The sequence below is a fragment of the Acipenser ruthenus genome, chromosome 12 (assembly GCF_902713425.1).
Source record: "Acipenser ruthenus chromosome 12, fAciRut3.2 maternal haplotype, whole genome shotgun sequence".
In the NCBI taxonomy this organism is placed as follows: domain Eukaryota; kingdom Metazoa; phylum Chordata; class Actinopteri; order Acipenseriformes; family Acipenseridae; genus Acipenser; species Acipenser ruthenus.
The window spans coordinates 15,650,849-15,670,954 of record NC_081200.1 but is presented as its reverse complement, the minus strand read 5'-3'; the positions used below and the strand labels follow the sequence as shown (position 1 = coordinate 15,670,954).

The 20,106-nt window shown below is 36.5% G+C and overlaps 1 protein-coding gene across 8 annotated transcripts in view; it reads left to right on the top strand.

Annotated features, from left to right (window-relative positions):
• LOC117417366 (rho guanine nucleotide exchange factor 4-like) overlaps positions 1-20,106 on the top strand; it is a 230,484-nt gene that overhangs the window by 184,147 nt on the left and 26,231 nt on the right. For all 8 annotated transcript variants that reach the window (XM_034029481.3, XM_059034599.1, XM_059034594.1 and 5 more), the window contains one exon: positions 18,057-18,196. In XM_034029481.3, coding sequence (XP_033885372.3) covers positions 18,057-18,196 — 140 coding nt within the window. The remainder of the gene's footprint in view (positions 1-18,056; positions 18,197-20,106) is intronic.

Sequence of the window (20,106 nt, the reverse complement as noted above, 5' to 3'; positions counted from 1 at the left end):
TGTAAAGGTTCACCTCACATTGTGTTTGAAGTCACTCAGCATGACGTGCAATGTTAAATAGTGTTTGAATCTGGAACAGATTAAGCTATAAAGAAAGGGGATTTCGCTTGGGTGGGTAGTCAATGTTCTGTAACTGAAGGGATGTGTCTTTGGCAAATACAAAGCCAAGACCATCAATTTTTCTGAATCATTAATAACTGGTGGGCAGGCAGGCTATTCATCCTTTGATTATAAAGCTAAGTATTCAGATAATTAAATTGGGACACAGTGGTTTTACAGTATAGATAATTCTATGTCTTTTTTATTATGCTTTCGAGGAGCAGTACCAAAAAGTACAAAACTATTGCTTATGTTCTTTGTACTACACAATGTATGTTCTGCTGCCATTGAGTACTTAAGTAGTAAAATAAAACAGTGTGTAGTATTATGTCCTCGGTATTATTCACAGACTACTTTATAGCCATCTATTTAGGTGTCTAATGATCTAAACATCCATATGAATCCTGCTCGTGTTTGAATCTTGACCCTTGATGTAAATACACTGAAATTATGTCCGAACAGTTAGTGTTTATAAATTGGGCATATTGGGTATTAGGTTATTAAAATAGACCCCAGTGTCTCTGTCTATCCTCAGTTTTCATGTGAACTGTTTGGGAATAACTGTCCCATTTAATTCTGAGACATGCCCACCACTGTGCCACTTTTACCACTGTCGGTGTTTTCATCACCATGTCATTAATTTTTTAGCATTAGGTTTTAGCATATGCAGTGGAGAGATGGGTAGAGAGTAGGTAGCAGCAAACAAAAATAATCCTTTGGGTCATGAGATAAAATCAGGTTATCACATTAATTGTATTCACGTATTTAAAAAGCTTACAATTAAACTGAAAAATACCCACAAGCGTATTTGTTGTTCCATTGTACCATTTTTAAGAAGCGTTTTCAAGTGGAGCCTTCTCAAAGCTTAGAGTAATGGAAAGCAAAATGCATGGTCAGTACCTTACCAGTATGTCATTATTTAAACTGTATTAATTAGCCACAGCATATTTAAATTCAGTCATTTGTAGATTTGCCTTTACTTTTCAGTCTGGATAACTTCCAGTGGTACACTATGCTTCATGACTCCTGTGGTGTTTTCGCTCTGGAATACAATCATTGTTAAATCTTATAACAATCACATAAAAGCTCCAGTGTTCCACAATCGGCTTCAATTTCAGTTAAATATCTCTTTGTACAGTATTTCCCAGTTTAGCCTAATCTTCTGTGTATTTCAACAGATGATGTTGACAGTCCAGTTTGTTTACTCTCCCCGATGTTAAACAAACTTCCTCCCCCATTGTAAGCTGTTTACCACCATGCCGCTCGAGTACTGAAAAAAGACGTGCCTGCTGTTACATGCATCAATAGGAGGTTATACCAAATACCTTCAACCCCGGTCAAATAGAAAACAAAAAACTTTATTGTCTTTTTTCTAATTGGTGTTTTTGTTATGGGTCTTTTTTGGAGAGCATAAGGCCAGGCTTTTTAGAGCATATATTTTCAGTGAACATCAGTAGCAGGGTGATGCATAGAGGGTAACATGAATTGCACTAACCTAGACAACATGTATGGTTTCTGGTTTCTGTATGCTTTTTCTATGTAAGCAACATCTAATTCTTTGTCATTTTTAGTGGTGTATTTCTGGAGAATATATTTGTGCATATAATAGACATTGAGTAATGTATTGAAAATGGTCATAAGGGAATCAATTCAGAAATAGGTTCTTGCTCATTCATACCTTCTTTGCCTTAAAGTCAGTGTTCATAAAAAATTAATCAAGCTACCAGTAAATAGGGTTTAGGATCAAACATTTCTCCTGCTGAATGTATGGCATCTGCCTGTGATAACACACATTAGTTGGCTAATATGTCATTCTGCCATGGAATATGTGAGATATAGTGCTGTTTCAGAATCAGCTTCATGGGATACTCACAAGTCTATATTTGTATTAATAAAAGTCACTAACAGGTTTTTACTAAATGCCTGTGAAATTGTCCCCCTTAGTACTATTTCATAATAGCTGATTGATATCTTGAAGATTTTGGCAAAAGTTACTATGGGTATCTGTACAATTCAAATCTGTAATGGCTGCTAACCATAAATCAAAAGTTTGATACCAATTCTGTCAATATCTAAATGTCTCCATTCAAATTCATATTCCCTGTAGTTACAAATAATATCAGACACTATTTGCAGAAATGTTATTCAGTTTTAGATGCATTATCTAGGCTGGTAAAGTTGCCCGAACTGAAAACCCTCTGTAGAAACAGTCAAGAAATGTTCATGAATACCAAACATTATTTAATTCATCAAATCAGGTTTAAAAAAAAAAAAAAAAAACACACACATGAAATTGTCTGTTAAGCTTTGGTAAATAGGAGCCTGTTGTCAGGGTCCTCCATTACTGCGCATAACTGCTATGGGATAAACATAAATTAAAGTGTATGGGAGTTTTCCTACAATGGGAAAGTCAATTTGTGTCCATCATTTGTGATGGTGATGCACTTTCAACCAAACTAACCCAGATTAAATCTGTTTTGATGGCTGCCCGTGTCATTTAATTGATTACATAATTATATCCTTGTCAGCCCTAGATTGCTATTGATCCCTATTGAGCTCCTTCTCTGGCTGTAGAAGCCAGCAGACTAGGCTATGTGGTGGTAACCTTTTAAAACCTTATAAGAGATTGAAATAAAATACCATGCAGTGACTCAGTGAAAACATTTAAGGCTTTAAGAGAAGCATATCACAGTGTGGCAAAGTGGCTTGCCATGTGTAGGAGTAGTTGGTGCAGTGCTCAGGAATAACACACACAAGACACTGGAAGTTCAATAAAACAGCTCCTTTATTTGGCTGGGTTGCGTGTCAACAATACTTAAATAATAAGCACTGGCTTATTATTTAAGTATTGCAATGTGTATTGCTCCGTCTAAAACCAGGGTTTCAGTCCCAAAACAATAAGACACTAATAACTAACACACAACACAAGACACGGTCACTTCTCTCAATAGTGAGTGTTCTCATGAAAGGTGTGGTGAAAGACAAACAGTTCGTGAAACAGTGGTGTAGTGTAGTCTGGGTTTAGTGCTGGCTTGTAGCGATAGCTCCCGGCTAGTGCTTAGCCGTCTAACAAAGACAAATGACAAACAGTTAGCACATCAAACAAACAAAACACGAAACACTCACGATGATTAATTACGTCAGTTTCCTAAACTGGTCCTTTCAGTAACCACATCAAAAGGAACAGATTATGGCATCACGTCCCCTAAAATATCCCCACGCCTCCAATAGCTAGTTCAATCACCTGTCCTCCAATCCATGACTGACACATCGCTTACCGTACTAGGGCAATGACTTCTGGTACCGTAACTTGGCCCCCTTCCTGGATGGCCAGCTTCCAACTGTCCCTGGAATGAACTGCCCAACCATCCAGTCCGGTGCACATTGTTCCTGTTACACAGCGCCCTCACAGGTCGGGAGAGAGATTGTTGACTTGGATTAATTCGCTCTCTGTCACATATCCCACCGCTCAGAGCGGAGCCAAAGGAACACTCGGCTGGATTTACTTTACCCATTGCACCCCCCTCCCGGGAAAAGTAATCCGCATTTTGATGATCTTTCCCTGCACGGTGTGTCATAAAATATATGAAGGGTTGCAGTGCCAGATACCACCGAGTTATCCGGGCATTGCTATCCTTCATCATGCTTAACCATCTGACATGGGCGTGGTCAGTGACGAGATTGAATGAATGTCCCAATAGGTAGGATTATAAGGTCTGAGTGGCCCATTTAATGGCCAGACATGCCTTCTCTATGACGTAGTTACACTGTTTCACCCTAAATAACTTGTTTTGCACACTACCCAATACTGCACATATTAAACCATCGTTAGGTCCCTAGGCAAGCAGGTGCCTCATGACAATGTTATATCAGATATTTAGAAAATGTCAGAGTATTGCCACCATCAGTCAGTGACACCGGGGCCAGACAGATTGATTTGGTTAAATATTATAACTGAGCAAAGAAGATCATAGAGGCAGATAGCTCAAGGCTTTTTCATATTTCCTCTTTTAATCCGTAAGCAGCTTTAGGATTTGTTTAGCAGCGTGGCTTTAGTTAAGGACAAGAGATTTCAGGAAGCGGGTCAGCACTCGACTCTGACATGTTTTGTTTCCTTAATTAACTTGAGAACATACAGTAAATATTTGTATTTATGTCTCTCTCCCTGACTGCAGAGTTAACATGGGGAGTTGTCTCTTCCAATTATCCTTTGTGATAAAACACTGGAAAAAAACCCTGGAAGATGCCCTGTAGTATCTCTCTGGTCAATATTCTTAGAAGCTGTCAAGTTTCATCTTTATACTATTGATGTTAAAACTTTGTGTAATGTCTGAATAATTGCTAAAGAATATTTTTTATACATTTACATGTTAGAGTGATCTACTTTCTATGTATCAGTATTGATCTCTTTTTTAAATATGATTTTTTAATAAAAAATGTATCCGATTATGTTGCCTTTTTTAGTTTGCAGTGTTGAATACGATTTGTCTCAGGGGCCACTTGGCTATTTATCTATTTAAATTATTTGTACATTTTGGAGACATTTTAACAGGAATCAAAAATTAGAATTTGTGTTTTCGGTTTATATTATTTAGTCATATGAACTTTAGAATTCCTGAGAAACCAAATACTGGGTATGAATGTCTGGGCACAGCTTTTAAACATAATTGAATTCAATCAATAATAATAATAATAATTTATTATTATTATTATTATTATTATTATTATTATTATTATTATTATTATTATTAGCCCTGCATTTCAGAAATGCCCATAATACTCTCTTGCCTTTGAAGCTGCCCAAATTTCCATTTTCAAGAAGCCGTCTCTGCCAGTGTTGTGAGAAATGGTTCTGAGCCTCTATGTAGCTTTGCTGTGTGTGCCAGTGAATGGAATAAGTGGATGGTAGTGCAGCTATTAGTGATCTGCCTGCACTCTTAAGCCATCTGCTTGTGTGGCACCGAGGCTTTCAGTTCCCCAGGGATCATCTGGTTTTCCTGCACAGGGTTTAAAAGGGGGACAGCGCTTCTACGAGTGTGTTAAGGTCATGGGCTGAAAGGCAGTAACTAAAATGAATGGAAGTCTCATTTGTATGCATGAACAGTTACAAGGGACAACGTACAGTTTAGATATGATTCTGAACGCTTTATCAGGGCCACAGGTGTGATTCTTCTGAGTTTAAAAAGGTCACCAGTGCTGTACTGTACGTGTTGACTGAAAAAGAAAAAGGATACAAAGTGAATCTTCACAAGAACAAGGAAAAGTCTAATGAACAGATGAAAGGACTAAACATCCAGAGATAGAAAAACATTACCTATATTTACAATACTGTACTATATGAACCTAATCAATCATAAGCCAGACAACTTGACTAAATGATTTAGATCTGGATACCCTCAAGTGCTAATGAATGTCCACAACAAGTTTCATCACAATTTGGTTTACAGATTCTCCAACGCACATCAATAACACTTCAGTGCTTTCTTATAATTCAGTACATACCTGCTTGCATTGTCAGTGTCAATGGTGTTTTTATGTTTGGCAAACTGTTTTTTGTTTTTTTTTGCTTAACAAAATGCACTCATTAATTTATTGTAAATATACTTAACATATACCAAACCAAAGCAAGCTAATGTATTCAGACCACATGTTTCCCTTTTGAATTGCCTTGGGGCTATTCAATTAGTTTTTGTCCATATATTAAATGCTTTAAGAATACAATTACATTTTTATTCATATATTAAAATCTTTGCGAGCTGTGGCGCTACAAGAACACTTGGAATTGTCTCATTGAATTTGGTACCCATGGAATAACTGTATAAAAGTTGAAGTGCTGGTCATAAACAACATATTTCAATAAGCAGGCAAGTGCTTTTTTTAATCTATGGAGAGATATTATGAATTTATAGCTTAGGCTGTGGCTTCTTATCATGAGTATCCTGCCAAAAGAGAAGACTGGCTCCTAGCGAGCCACATTTTGCTCTATTACCCCCGGCAGTTATTGCCAGCCTAAGTCAGCGAAGAGGAAAAGTTAATATTCTGCTGCGTATGCCTGTGGGGCAGACATGACAAACTGTTTTCAACCTGTCACTGTGTATAGGCCTCTGTCGAAGTTTCTGTTTTTCTTTGTGACCTGAAATATTTAAAGCAACATTTAAAAAATCCTTTCTGCTTCTCTTCCAAGTGTGCTTGTGTGTACGGTTGTAGGTGTGCTATCATCAAAGATCATTCTGGATTTAAAACCATGACGAAATCCAGTATTTGTTTCTAGCCCCACTCAATAAGGGTTATTTCTTTAAGGATGTTGTGACAGGGTAGCGTTGCGGGCCCAGGTGGTATCGGCAGGCAAAGAAACAAAACACTACTGCTCACAGAGCAAAAATAAAAAGTCAAACAAAAACAAATCTTGCACACAAACAAAAACAAAATAACTGGCGCAAGGGCCAAAACAAAAGGTTTAAACAAAATCCCCAAAACGTAGGCTGGGCATTAGCCTTCACTACAGTGTTGTGTTGTGTTTTGTTTTGTTTGTTGTTGTTGTTGTTGTTGTTTTGTTTGTTTGTTTGTTTGTTTGTTGTTTTTTTTTTTTAATTAAATACAGAACAAACAAACACTCACCCAAAAACTCCTTCCCCAAATAAATGATTTTTCTCCTTTTTTTATACCATGTGACTGGAGCCTAATTATCACCAATTACTCAATTAGCTCCAGCCACATTCTCACATGTATTTTGGCAGGGGTAGGATATTAACTACATCCCTGCCAACCACCACCAAACCACCACAAAACAATATTATTTACAGGCAGGGCCCTGCCACAGATGCGTTTTAAGAGATATACAGTATGTGAAACATGAATAGTAAATATAATTTCACCTTGGCCAATTAAAAAAGGCCCTTAAATCACTAGCCTAGATTGACTAGTGTTGTATTTTGTTTAGGTTGTGCTAATAGGGTTTTAAATATTCACAATCTCATTAAAATGATAAACCGATTATAAAGATAATCAATATCCAGGACCCAGCATCTTAAAACATAGCCTTCTATTCATTAAGATGCTAGTATCCCATTAATAATTTGCTCTTTAACTTTTCACTTCACGTTGACTTGTGGCATAAGATGGATGCCTTAGTGTCACGTGACGTTTAGGTTTCTGTAAGATAAAGATATAAGGCTGAAATGACATAGGGTGCTGAGAGAATTAGAATTGCTGAACTATCACAACTGAGAGCTTCTCTGTAAAGCTTTGAAAAGTTCTCAACAGTTCAGTTTTACACTAGAACATGATTCATTGGTTTGTGCAAAAAAAAAAAAAAAAAAAAAGAAGGATGGGCCCCCTTACCCCCTAAATATCTGATTCTGTGAGCCGAGATGTCCCTGCTGCTTGTTGCTTCATCAACAAGAGGTTCTAAATATAACACCATTAATTAGGGAAGCAAAGCAAGCATTAGACAGCACCCATTCTTCCTCCTTCGTACATTTGTAATCTTATTCATGGGTTCTTTGTAAATTCTAGTTTTTTTTTAAAATGAAACTCGAACACTTGCAGCAGCTTATGCCAGAGTTTTTTAAGCTGTTTTCATAGCAGGATTTTTATAAAGGAACCCCAACTGAAAATTGATGAATCATAAAATAAACTGGACTCGATGAAAATAAACATTTCAGCTATGTGTACATACAGGTAAGGAACGTGGAAGTACTAAAGGAACCTTAGGAAAATTAGTTATCTATAAAGATAAAAAAGAATGTTTGTTATCCTTTCAGTCTTGGCAGGACCTCAAGGTTAATATATGTTAACAATGTTTACATATACCATCGGAAATCACGTTGGAACCTCACAGGATTCCTAGGTCCCAGTCTGAGGTAGTGTAAAAATATATGTAAAAATAAATTTGTTCTGGTCTCATATATACTCAATAAAGGAGTTTATTCTTCAGCTCAAAACAAATTATTCAGGACTGGAAGGGTTAAAGAATGCAAATTATTTAAAAACAGCATAAGTTGATTTTTTTTTTTTTCTTAAATACAGAATACATATTATGATGCTTTCACAAAAAAAAGAAACAAAAGTAATTACTTTAATACATTCTGGGCTGATGTATTAGAGCTGCAAATGTATACTGGAGCTGCAATTCAGGGTTTCGGCTTTGCACTCTACTGTAATTTAAAAAAAAAATTTTTTATCATTAGCACCAGCTAGTAGGTATAATGATATGATATTGTTTCATGACATCAGACCCTCCCTCCTGGTAGTGAGCAGGGTGTTTTTTAATGCTTGTAATTGATGAGGGTCCAGCATCATTGAAGGAGGCTATATGTAAACTTTCCCACAAAACCTCAGCTGAGTTTACAAAAATACAACACTGCTATCATTCTTAGGAGCTTTGTATCAAATACTATGTATTTTTCAAATAAGGTCATTGCAGTTGTGTTATTCTAAAACACATATCTTTATCACAGTATTGTCTGTAAGAATAGAGACGACACCATTGTTCAAATGTTATTTAAACCACTGTCATTGACCCTTCCTTTCTACTAGTTTCTTATAAGGTATCTAAATTGTGTGATGGTTTTGTCATGTCAGATCCGGTCTGGTAAACACCAAACTAGTTTCTCTTGTAACATTTTGTAAGCTGAAATCTAAAAGCTAGCAACATCTTAGTAGGTGTTTTTCTTATCTGGTTTAGGTTTTCTGGACAGGAAAACAATACTGATTTCTCACAGAAAAGGACAGGTTAAACTGGGACAGACTGTGTTTTATTTTTAGGGACACAGAAAAGGTTATGAGAGTAAGTCGTTTCTTATAGTTGTGTTAACATGTTGTGTTAAAATGTCTTCAAAATACTGCCCAGAATCCCCCCTGTTGAACCTCTTCCTTTTTCTTGAAAAAACCGTATTGCCTAACCTGCCCCTGCTATACCTGTGAGATCAAGCATGTGATCGCATCTCCTTGGCAGACACATTCCATTGCCAAGTCCAGCCGCCCATCTCTAGGTGGAAGTGATTCTGGGGCCCTGGCCAAATGGGAGAGGATGTGCCCTGCAGAGTGTCATGTTCAGGAAGAGCGAGACACGTGATGCTTGTGCTCAGAGCTAGACAGTTAATGACAGTTTAATCAGTATGCACAGATTCGCCAGTGCACCGGGTTTTGAATGCTCTTCATAATGATACGCTCATGACAGAAATTGACCTACATCGTATCCCATAGGATTGTAACCTGAGGGGAAAAAAATCCCCCGCGCAAAATCTAGGCAGATTATATATTCTAATCAGTTTTTTTTTTTTTATGAAGTTGTCATTATTCCAATGGGGTCTTATTTTATCCTCATCAGAATCTTGAAATGAAAGTTACATCAATTACATTAAGGTGCAAACATGTTTAGAGGTAGAATGTAGCTACCAGGCACTATTTAATAAACAGTGGTTCTGCTCTTTAATTAACCCCACTAGTATTTACACCCAGGGCTGATTTATTGTCTCCATTGGTAACAGCATATTAAAATGCAGTGCAAATAGGTCTGCAGTAGATCAGGTTAATTAAGATCCTTCACTTGCAATATATTTTGATTGTAAAGTAGAAAGGCTTACTAACCAGAATATTGAAGGCAACAATACATTTCTAAAAATAATTACAACATGATGTGAGTTGAGATATCAGTTCCCAGAAACTTAAACTTCTTATAGGTTTGTATTATTTGTAAATGTACCACAATATTATAATGATATTATGTTTTGAGGGAACTTTGGAATTTGGTAGCATGGAATGAGCCAATTATATTTTCACAACTTTCAGTCCTGCAATAGGCTAGTCTCTTTCTTCAGCAGTGTGCGATAGTTCAGAGCTTTCTGAAGAATGTATACAGCCTACTGTCTAATCCAAAAATCATAGTTTATCTAAATGTACAATCTACTGTATAGGAAATGTTTAAAGAACATCATTGGCTGAAGCTGTAGGAGGCTGTACGGTTCAAATCATGGCTCGCACACTGTGTAACCCTGAGCAAGTCACTTTACCTCCTTGTTGTACGTGACTCTGCAGCTGATGCACAGTTCACACAACCTAGACTCTGTAAGTCGCCTTGGATAAAGGCGTCTGCTAAATAAATAAATAATAACCGTGTATGTCAGGTCTTGTACAGTATGTGGTACCGAGAAATCCAAGCAACTTAAATGCCTGCTCAAGTGATGCAGCTGAGAGAACACTTTGAGGCAAGTTTTTGCACAAGTTTTGTTACATTGCTTTCTTTCTACATGCCGCATTTAGGGACTTGGAGAAACCAAATCAATGGTTTATAAATGAATTAGATTGCCATATGATGAATTTTGCAGTGGCATCTTTAAAACAAGCGTACTATATCAGCAAACTTAATACAGAAAATCTGTCATTAAAAATGAGAATACTGCCTTTCATTCAGCTAATTAGAATTTGTGCAGATAATGTTGATTGTAATGAAAAAGTCAAGTCCTTGCTTTTATTGAAACAAGTGCTAGATAAAGGCAAATATATCAATGCCACCGGCTGGTGCTGAATTTGCTGAAGCTCTTCTTCTGACTATTAATTAATTAATCAAAAACATCTCTTATAAAAACTTCCCATAGTAAAAGTCTAGCAGACTGTAATAAATAAGTGAAGCCATTGTAAATCTCACTGTAAAGCCCAGAGAGATATGTTAAAGCATAGAACAAAACATTATGGTAAATGCATAGTACTGTATAACCATGGAAGAACTGAAAAAAAACATGGTAAATCTTTTTTCAGGGATAGTACTTGTAGCACATTACAGCTGTCTCAAAGCAATTTACAGATATTTTATATTAATTCAAACAATTCATCTGTCACAGCTCAGTCAAACAAGTAAGTCTTAAAAGGTATACTTTCTCAGAATCCACAGCACCACCTACCATCTATCTGGTGCTGTAGAGAAGTACTCCAGAGTTTAGGGGAATAGCAACTGTAAATCTGATTTTCTTAATTATACCAAGTCAGAAGATTTATAGAGGCGGACTAGGTTTATAAGGTGGCCTTATAGGTCAGAAGTACAATTGTATATTTTACTGGGCTAGTATAGAGATCCCAAAATTGGGTGGTCAGTGCTCTAGGGTTTGCAGAATTCTCATAGTCACATGTTCACTTCTAGGCACATCACTATATGACCACACCCATTTTACAATTTTAAAAGAAAGCTACAAAGATGAAATTGACCACATAAAGGAATAACACATTTATTCTAAAAAATACAGCCATCTGGTGTCACTGTTTGCTCAGGTAAAATCCTAATTAAAGAAGGAGTGGCACTGTATACCTATATAGTAGATTGCACAGTTTAAACTCTGTGATTCCAAGATCTATTCTTAAGAAAATGTGGAACTTACAGGTTGATACGGTTACAAAGTTATATGTAACTCTCAAAGTCAAAAGTGGATCAGTGTTGCAGTCTATACATTTGTTTACTGTCTACCAAAATGCAAAACTACATAATTGCTTACAAAACCACTTAATAACTGTCTTTACCTTTATTCATTATTAATGCTGTAAACAGCTGGATGCCAGACAGCTTTTCACTGTGCATGACTATACAAAATAAAGGTTGTCAAAACTGTATTTGGGAAAGGGCCAGCAGTGCTTATGCAGTTATTATTTTTTTTTTTTTTTTACAAGAATGTCCCTTTAAGAGAAAGCTGTAGCTAATTATTAAAAAAAAAGCTGGCACCAGAACCCTAATGAAATCAAGTAAAGTCCTGCCTGGCACAATTCTTTTTAGTGAGTATTGTCTGGTGTAAGCTGCACTGATCCGGAAATCTATAAGACTGCTCTCTGGAAATTGAGTAAAGAGAGTTTTGATTTGGTGGGCAGTTTATTCATTTGAGATCATTCTTGACTTGTACAGTGTTAAAGGTTTTACTGTCCTTAATGCCTGCCTACAGTTTTTCTACAAACTTTGAATGTTAAATTACTCATTTTTAGGTCTTAAAGTTTTAAGTTTTTATTTTTGATTTAAAAAATATTGTAATAAATCACATGTATTTGTATTTGTTTGAGTCGACTTCTTCATTGAAATATCATAAAACCTGTTGACAGGGTCAGAGGCTGCTGTGTCACTTCTATTAACTTTAAACTTACTCTTTGTTCATATGACCCACTTGGCTCAATTCACTGAGAACCAAGGGGACTCATGTTTAATAGCAAACACATCTACAGGACTGGATTATTACGTATTTCTGATATACTGTAAGCAAGGTATACATGAGCTCTCTAGTGTACGTCATTATTGGTGAGTGATGTATTATAGTATTCTAGGCACTTGTGAGAAATAAACACGAACACGAAATAAAAACAAGAAGCTTCAGGATCCTAAACACGTCACTTCAGCACCCTGGAGAGCAGCCACAGAGGACACTTGCTTGTGCAGCTTCAAGTGACATGAGGCAACTGCTTGTGCAAACAAACCTGGCTCTGACATATACACAGCTTCCTCCAGTGCAGTTTCATAAACACATCCTATAGATTCTGCATTTTTAAACACTATGATTTCCAGATCAGACATCAGGCTGGCTATCAGTTGTTAGAAAAGCTTTGAAGGCACACATTACTTATAAAGCCAGAACAAGTCGAATAGCATGTATCTGTTAACTCAAATCTGAAAATACTAGTAAACAGCATGAAATAATCTCTACAGAGAACTAGGCTGAGACCGACACACATATTTTATTTCAGTGAAATATAGGAGAAGCTTGCTGCACCAACTAGCCCATTACATTATCCTGTTAACCTTTGCTATGAAAAAATTCAGAAGAAATATTATTGATTTATTTTTACTGCTGAAGGCACAGCATATAACTTTAATGGGCAAGTGATTTACTGAAACAATTTAACTGGTGTATTTTCATCCTCTTCCATTACCCAGGTAGTTTCTGTCACCATGTCCGTGTACGTACCATAGTGACACTGCAGAAATATTTTACAAGAGAGTAATGCACAGAAATGGCAGGCCGCATTTAGGGACTTAACACAAGTTACAGGGAAGGGCAACTACCAGTAGGCTAATCCTAAACCTATTAGCGAAGAGGACAGGTTAAAAGAATAACCTTCAATCCAAAAGATGCATTTAACTGAAGTTCATCCTAATTGTTGAGATAAGGAAACAGGTTACTATTTCAAACCTGCCACTGACAGTAGATCTGGTGGGCACACATATAGTAATACATGTGTGGATGAGTTTACCTGTTGTGGCAAATCTCTGTGCTTTGATCTGCTGAACAGTCTTGTTCTCAAGCCATGTTCGACTGAGGCCTGAATTAAATCAAAGTTTATTGTGGTGCCATTGATATACCTTGTAATGGTGACAGTGCTGCCAATTAATCCAGACCTGCTTGTAGAAGTCCTTAAAGTTGTTTTTACCATTGTAAGAGACAAAGATTGTACTCTTGTGGGACTTTACTGTACAGCATGTCTGTTAACTGGACACATTAACTGATGATTGAGCATTGAACATGGTGCTGGTGTCATTAACAAACCCTGTGATTTTGGAAGCATTTTATTTTGTGTGACTTAAATAAGCATTTAATTGATATAAAGTACAATTACCCATATCATCAATGTAGTTGTAGTTGATAAACAATATTTGTGACACCAGTGAATTTGTAGGACAGTTTGTATGTATTTTGAAGAGACATCTATTCAGTAATATCAAAATATGTGAAAGATACCACAGTCATTCACCATGTATTAACCTATCCCAATACTAATATCTTATGATAACTTCTTGTTAGATTAGTAAGGCAGTGCTTTCACAAAATGTGGGTTTGGCTTACAGTTGGACGACTCTTCTTATGCCTTTGTGAGTTTCCAAGGAGCAAAATTGAGGGTACAGTTCAGGTGAAATTCAATACATATTCTGATGTGTCAGTGAATTATAATATATTTCTTTAAATCTTAACAGTGTGCCAAGGATCTTGTTCTGTAAAGCAACCAAGCTTGAACAACCACAGCAGTCTGCCAATTAGCATTTGAAAGCCTTGGGCAAATCTAACCCTAGCAACCCATTTGCTATCAGCGAAGTAGTTTGTGTCGTAGTTTGAACTCACTAGAGGTTAGTTATAAGGCAAATGCAATCTAATATTCAACACTGATTATTTAAAAAAAAAAACAAATAGGCACTTTTCAGTGGGTAAATCTACAGTGCAAACCCTGGAGCTGAAACTCAATAGAGAAACCACATCTCACCCTATTCTGGCAGGCGATTCAGGATGGTGTACACATATTCACAGTTTAGTTTGGTTTACTTCATATAGTAATTGGTAACTATAGCCACGTACATTCCAAATACATTTTCCAGAAGTGTTTTCAATTAAGACATTAAAATAGACTTCTAGCCAAAAGGCTTGTCATTTAATTTATTACGTTTCTTTTTGTATTTCTAAATGCAGCACTATTGAGTGTTTAATAGTTATTATTATTATTATTATTATTATTATTATTATTATTATTATTATTATTATTATTATTATTATTATTATTATTATTATTATTATTATTATTTATTTCTTAGCAGACGCCCTTATCCAGGGCAACTTACAATTGTTACAAGATATCACATTATTTTTTTTTACATACAATTACCCATTTATACAGTTGGGTTTTTATTGGAGCATTCTAGGTAAAGTACCTTGCTCAAGGGTATAGCAGCAGTGTCCCCCACCTCAGATTGAACCCTCCAGTCAAGAGTCCAGAGCCCTAACCACTACTCCACATTGCTGCCCGTCCAGTTATAACAGTCATCGTAGAACATTGTATTTACCCATTTTAAATACTGCTGGGTGTCCACTGTCCTCCCTTGATGTCTTCATAGTTGATTTCTAGCCCAAAAAACAATTCCATGGTGTCAAATATCAAAGATATAGCATCTCAGATAGTTTTGTACTGTATTGTGCAGCCTTTATTTACAAAACACTTCCAGAGATGTGATTAAGGGGCCTAATTCAAATAAAATGCATCCAGATCTAACTGATGTTTGTATCACCATCTGGAACAGCTTTATTTAGCATTGCTGCATTCTCGTAAAACTGTGAGAAAAGCTGAACTTTTAGGACTAGTAATATACAATAGGACAGAAAATATAACTTGAACAGCTGGGTTACAGACCCTGATTTGCACAGATCTTGAACTACCTTAACCACATTAGGAAGTCCAGGATGATTACTAACTAATCCATGAAACCAATTGTAGGCCTAAGACTTTCAGTTCTTAAAACCATAAGTACTACTTACAGTATAGGGATTTGTTTTTTTGAAGATAAATGTCTCCCTTGTCCAGTGGACATCAGTCAATATCAAATCAAAAATCATGAAATTCAGCGCAATTCACTGTCATTCCTTCAGAGAGGCCCAGGACTGAATGGTAGATCTAAGACAGAAAAGAAATTGAGCATACACAGCATATTCCACCTGTACAAAGACAGGGTAAAAGGAGTACCAGCAACTGAGCTTAGCAGGAGCTTCACTGTCCCCTCATGCACTTTACTTGACCTGGAGAACACTCAGCTCTGCACAGATACTCAAAGTCAAAACCAAAGTCTGATTGTATATTTTACTGCCTATAAAGACAGCATGTCCTCTAGCCAAGTCGGAATAGTCCCAATATAAGAATGGGGATTGTGAACTTACTCAGTTCTGTACCACTAAGCATCAAGGATGTCTTAGTCTTAGCACACAGACTATCCCCGTCCACTATTTGGTCCCCTGGGGAGTCCCGCATTTTAAATGTGTTAAAGAAGTGATTGACTGAAGGTGACTTTAATAGGTCTTTTATATAGCCAGCAGCCATAATAGCAGAAGTTTTAAAGTGAAAAAAATACGGAAAATAACCAAATAACTTTAACGGACACAGTACCGAGGGAACACGAGTCAACAGTTGCAGTTCAGGATGTGTGTCTTGTCAGCCAAGTACCACATAAATTCATGACTTTGAGAGACTGCCATTGCTGTAGTCTAATAGAGGTCAGTATGGGTGCCATTTGAGTGAATCCACAATCGTAATGCCTCCACTAATGTGTGTGTGTATATATATATATATATATATATATATATAGTAACAAGTTTGCACTCACTCACGGTTCGTTGCCCCTTTAAAACACAGACCCAGGACACAGAAATGCATTTCTGAAGCGCTGACGCGCTATATTTAATTCACAAAATAAACAAAACCCAAAACAAACACCTAGCTCCTTTAGAACGCTAACTAAACAGTATGCGGGTCCCTGACTAGCTCGCAGGACGGCTAAGCCGTTTACCTGGCATAAAAAAACACACAGTAACAACCCGATACTCTCAATGGTGACGGCTCGGAAACAGAGCACATCGCCTTCTGCTTCCTTCTACACAGCAGTCTAGAGCAAACTGACTGCTTCTCTTAAATACCCTAACAAAACTATTTACACAAAATGTGCATACGCACATGTTTTATGCAGGGAGGAATCATACCCTCTCCCTGCTATCTTACAATATATATATATATATATATATATATATATATATATATATATATATATATATATATATATATATACAGCTCTGGAAAAAATTAAGAGACCACTGCAAAATTATCAGTTTCTCTGGTTTTACTATTTATAGGTATGTTTTTGGGTAAAATGAACATTTTTGTTTTATTCTATAAACTACTGACAACATTTCTCCCAAATTCCAAATAAAAATATTGTCATTTAGAGCATTTATTTGCAGAAAATGACAACTGGTCAAAATAACAAAAAAGATGCAGTGTTGTCAGACCTCGAATAATGCAAAGAAAATAAGTTCATATTCATTTTTAAACAACACAATACTAATGTTTTAACTTAGGAAGAGTTCAGAAATCAATATTTGGTGGAATAACCCTGATTTTCAAGCACAGCTTTCATGCGTCTTGGCATGCTCTCCACCAGTCTTTCACATTGATGTTGGGTGACTTTATGCCACTCCTGGCGCAAAAATTCAAGCAGCTCGGCTTTGTTTGATGGCTTGTGACCATCCATCTTCCTCTTGATCACATTCCAGAGGTTTTCAATGGGGTTCAGGTCTGGAGATTGGGCTGGCCATGACAGGGTCTTGATTTGGTGGTCCTCCATCCACACCTTGATTGACCTGGCTGTGTGGCATGGAGCATTGTCCTGCTGGAAAAACCAATCCTCAGAGTTGAGGAACATTGTCAGAGCAGAAGGAAGCAAGTTTTCTTCCAGGACAATCCCAACCCAAACACATACCTATAAATAGTAAAACCAGAGAAACTGATAATTTTGCAGTGGTCTCTTAATTTTTTCCAGAGCTGTATATATATATATATATATATATATATATATATATATATATATATATATATATATATATATATATGTATATATAATCAGAACAGTAGCAAATAGTCCTTTAACTTCATACTAACTACACTGGTGTTTCCCCCCTGGGGTATTGACCACCTTATTAACAACACCAAAAACAACACTGGTAAAACGGACTAATGATAATCATTTTTTAAAGAGAGGCCTCAGCAATCCCTCTCTGTACCTCACTTACTCTAGTTCCCCCTGAACACTTAGGCACCTGTTGCTGAAGTGAGCCCTGGCTGAAAGAGAAATAATACCTAGTTTACAATTACACCACTAGGGGGAGCAAATAACAGCATTGCACTTGGCCAAGCAAGAGAAAAGAACATAAGAAATGATCTAACTATGTTACACCAACACCAGTTCTCTGTATAAGATATTACAGTTAAATAGCTTGGTAGTTTACGCTGGTGGGAAGACACACACCTCAAAAACTACAATCCCATTGGGACCCATTGGAGTTACTGCTAAGACTGCAATAGTACACTGCTGCTTGGTTATGTATGAGAACAGAGATGCTAGAAAGTGCGTAAGTCATTGCTTTTGACACTAATGTCTGCTCTCATACTATCCTGTCTTGCAGTGATCACCGATGGAGCCCATGATAAGACAGCGCTGATGGACGATGTTGGCAGTGAAGAGGATCTGTACGAAGATTTCCGCAGCTCCAATCACCGCTTTGGGCACCCTGGAGGAGGAGGGGAGCAGCTGGCCATAAACGAGGTAACAAAATAGCATCGGGAGTGTTGATTAAATACAATGCAGTGTATTGAAAACAATGGTGTAATATAGAGGAAGAACAATTACGAAGTTTAGTCGAATAGTTTAGATAAAAATAGTCGAATAGGCCGGCTAGTCAACACCATATAAATAAATCATGTATTTGATAATGTCTGGTGTTCTGTTTATGATTGGATTGTTTGTACACTATATATTTAAACTGCTTGGAATTTGTTTTAACTGTTTCTTAATGTAATTTGTATGGCAATGGCTTGCAACTACACTGCTGTCCATCTGAAACTCAATACACAATTACTTCCCAAGTGGTTAGTCGACTATGTGTTTCTGAGGCCAACAATCCCTTTTATATTCAACTAGTTGACTATTCAGTGCTTAATGGTGTAAAGTACCAACATACATTGTGCAGTACATTGTTGCAGCTCTACACAAAAAGTTAAACCACACAGTGATAAGAGCTGAGGTGCAAATGGTAATATAGCAAATAAAGGGGAAGGAAATGTATTTATGTATTTTAAAAAAGCAATATTGTCCTTTTACAGTACTACAATAGGATCTTTATGACAAATTATATGTTTATTTTTAGGGTCAGATTTTTCAAACGTTTACTCAGAAAAAATGTGAATGCTGAAAAACAGCTGTTATTTTGAAAAAATAACTACGAACAAATAACTACGTAATATAACTCAAGGGGTTCAATGGATCCAAACAGTTTAAACATTGAATTAGGACTAAACACAATATTCTAGGCTGTATTTTTTTCACTGTAAGACGATGATAATTTCACGACACATCACGGTCTAAAAATAGATATTTCAAGATTAAACATGATATGTATTATGGCTGAAAGAATAGCCTTGTCACATTCAGTATCGCTCATTTTCTTGACAGTTATGCCATGAGGCTTCTAAATGATGGTGGCTTTCCATTTATGATGCACAGCAATATTGCACGTAGAACAAAACATAATGTTACTGGACACATGAAATGTCCCTTCTTGTACTGTACTTTCAGAAATGGCGATTCTCACAGGAACTACACAGCATTTGGTTGAGTATTAAATTAGAGATGCCCTACATGTGTCCTTTTCTTTTAACAATTTAAACGACTGCAGTATTTGTATCTGCTACCATATAGATCAATGGAATACACTTAGTTGCAATTAATTACTTTACTTAATATTTAAGGTTTTTCTCTGTTATACCAAGATTTGTAATTCATTTTATAGTAAACTAGATGAGATCATAAACGGGTTTACAGTGAAAACCTCCAGGTGGCAGCACATTCAAACAGCTATTTATACACACAGCAGACCAAAACAAAGGATTCAATACTGTTATACAATTCAACAGGCCCAACACCAAACTTTTGTTGGCCCTGGGCAGTGGACCTCTAGTGGGCCTCCCACCCCTAATTCCAAATTCTGCCCCCAATCCAAAAATATATTTTTGAAAGCTTTATTTTTAAATGAAAATATAAGATTATCAAGAACAACATATATGCATTTGATTAAGCAAATATAAATGGCTGAAAATCTTTCACTTATTATTATTATTATTATTTATTTCTTAGCAGACACCCTTATCCAGGGCGACTTACAATTGTTACAAGATATCACATTATACATTATTTCACATTATACAGATATCACATTATTTTACATACAATTACCCATTTATACAGTTGGGTTTTTACTGGAGCAATCTAGGTAAAGTACCTTGCTCAAGGGTACAACAGCAGTGTCCCCCACTGGGGATTGAACCCTCCGGTCAAGAGTCCAGAGCCCTAACCACTACTCCAAAAGGCTTTCTGTCTTGATTTCTCAGTTGCAAATTTGTAGATCACACTGAGACTCAATTGAAAGAACAACCAAGGCATTCAATCGTTCCTGTGAC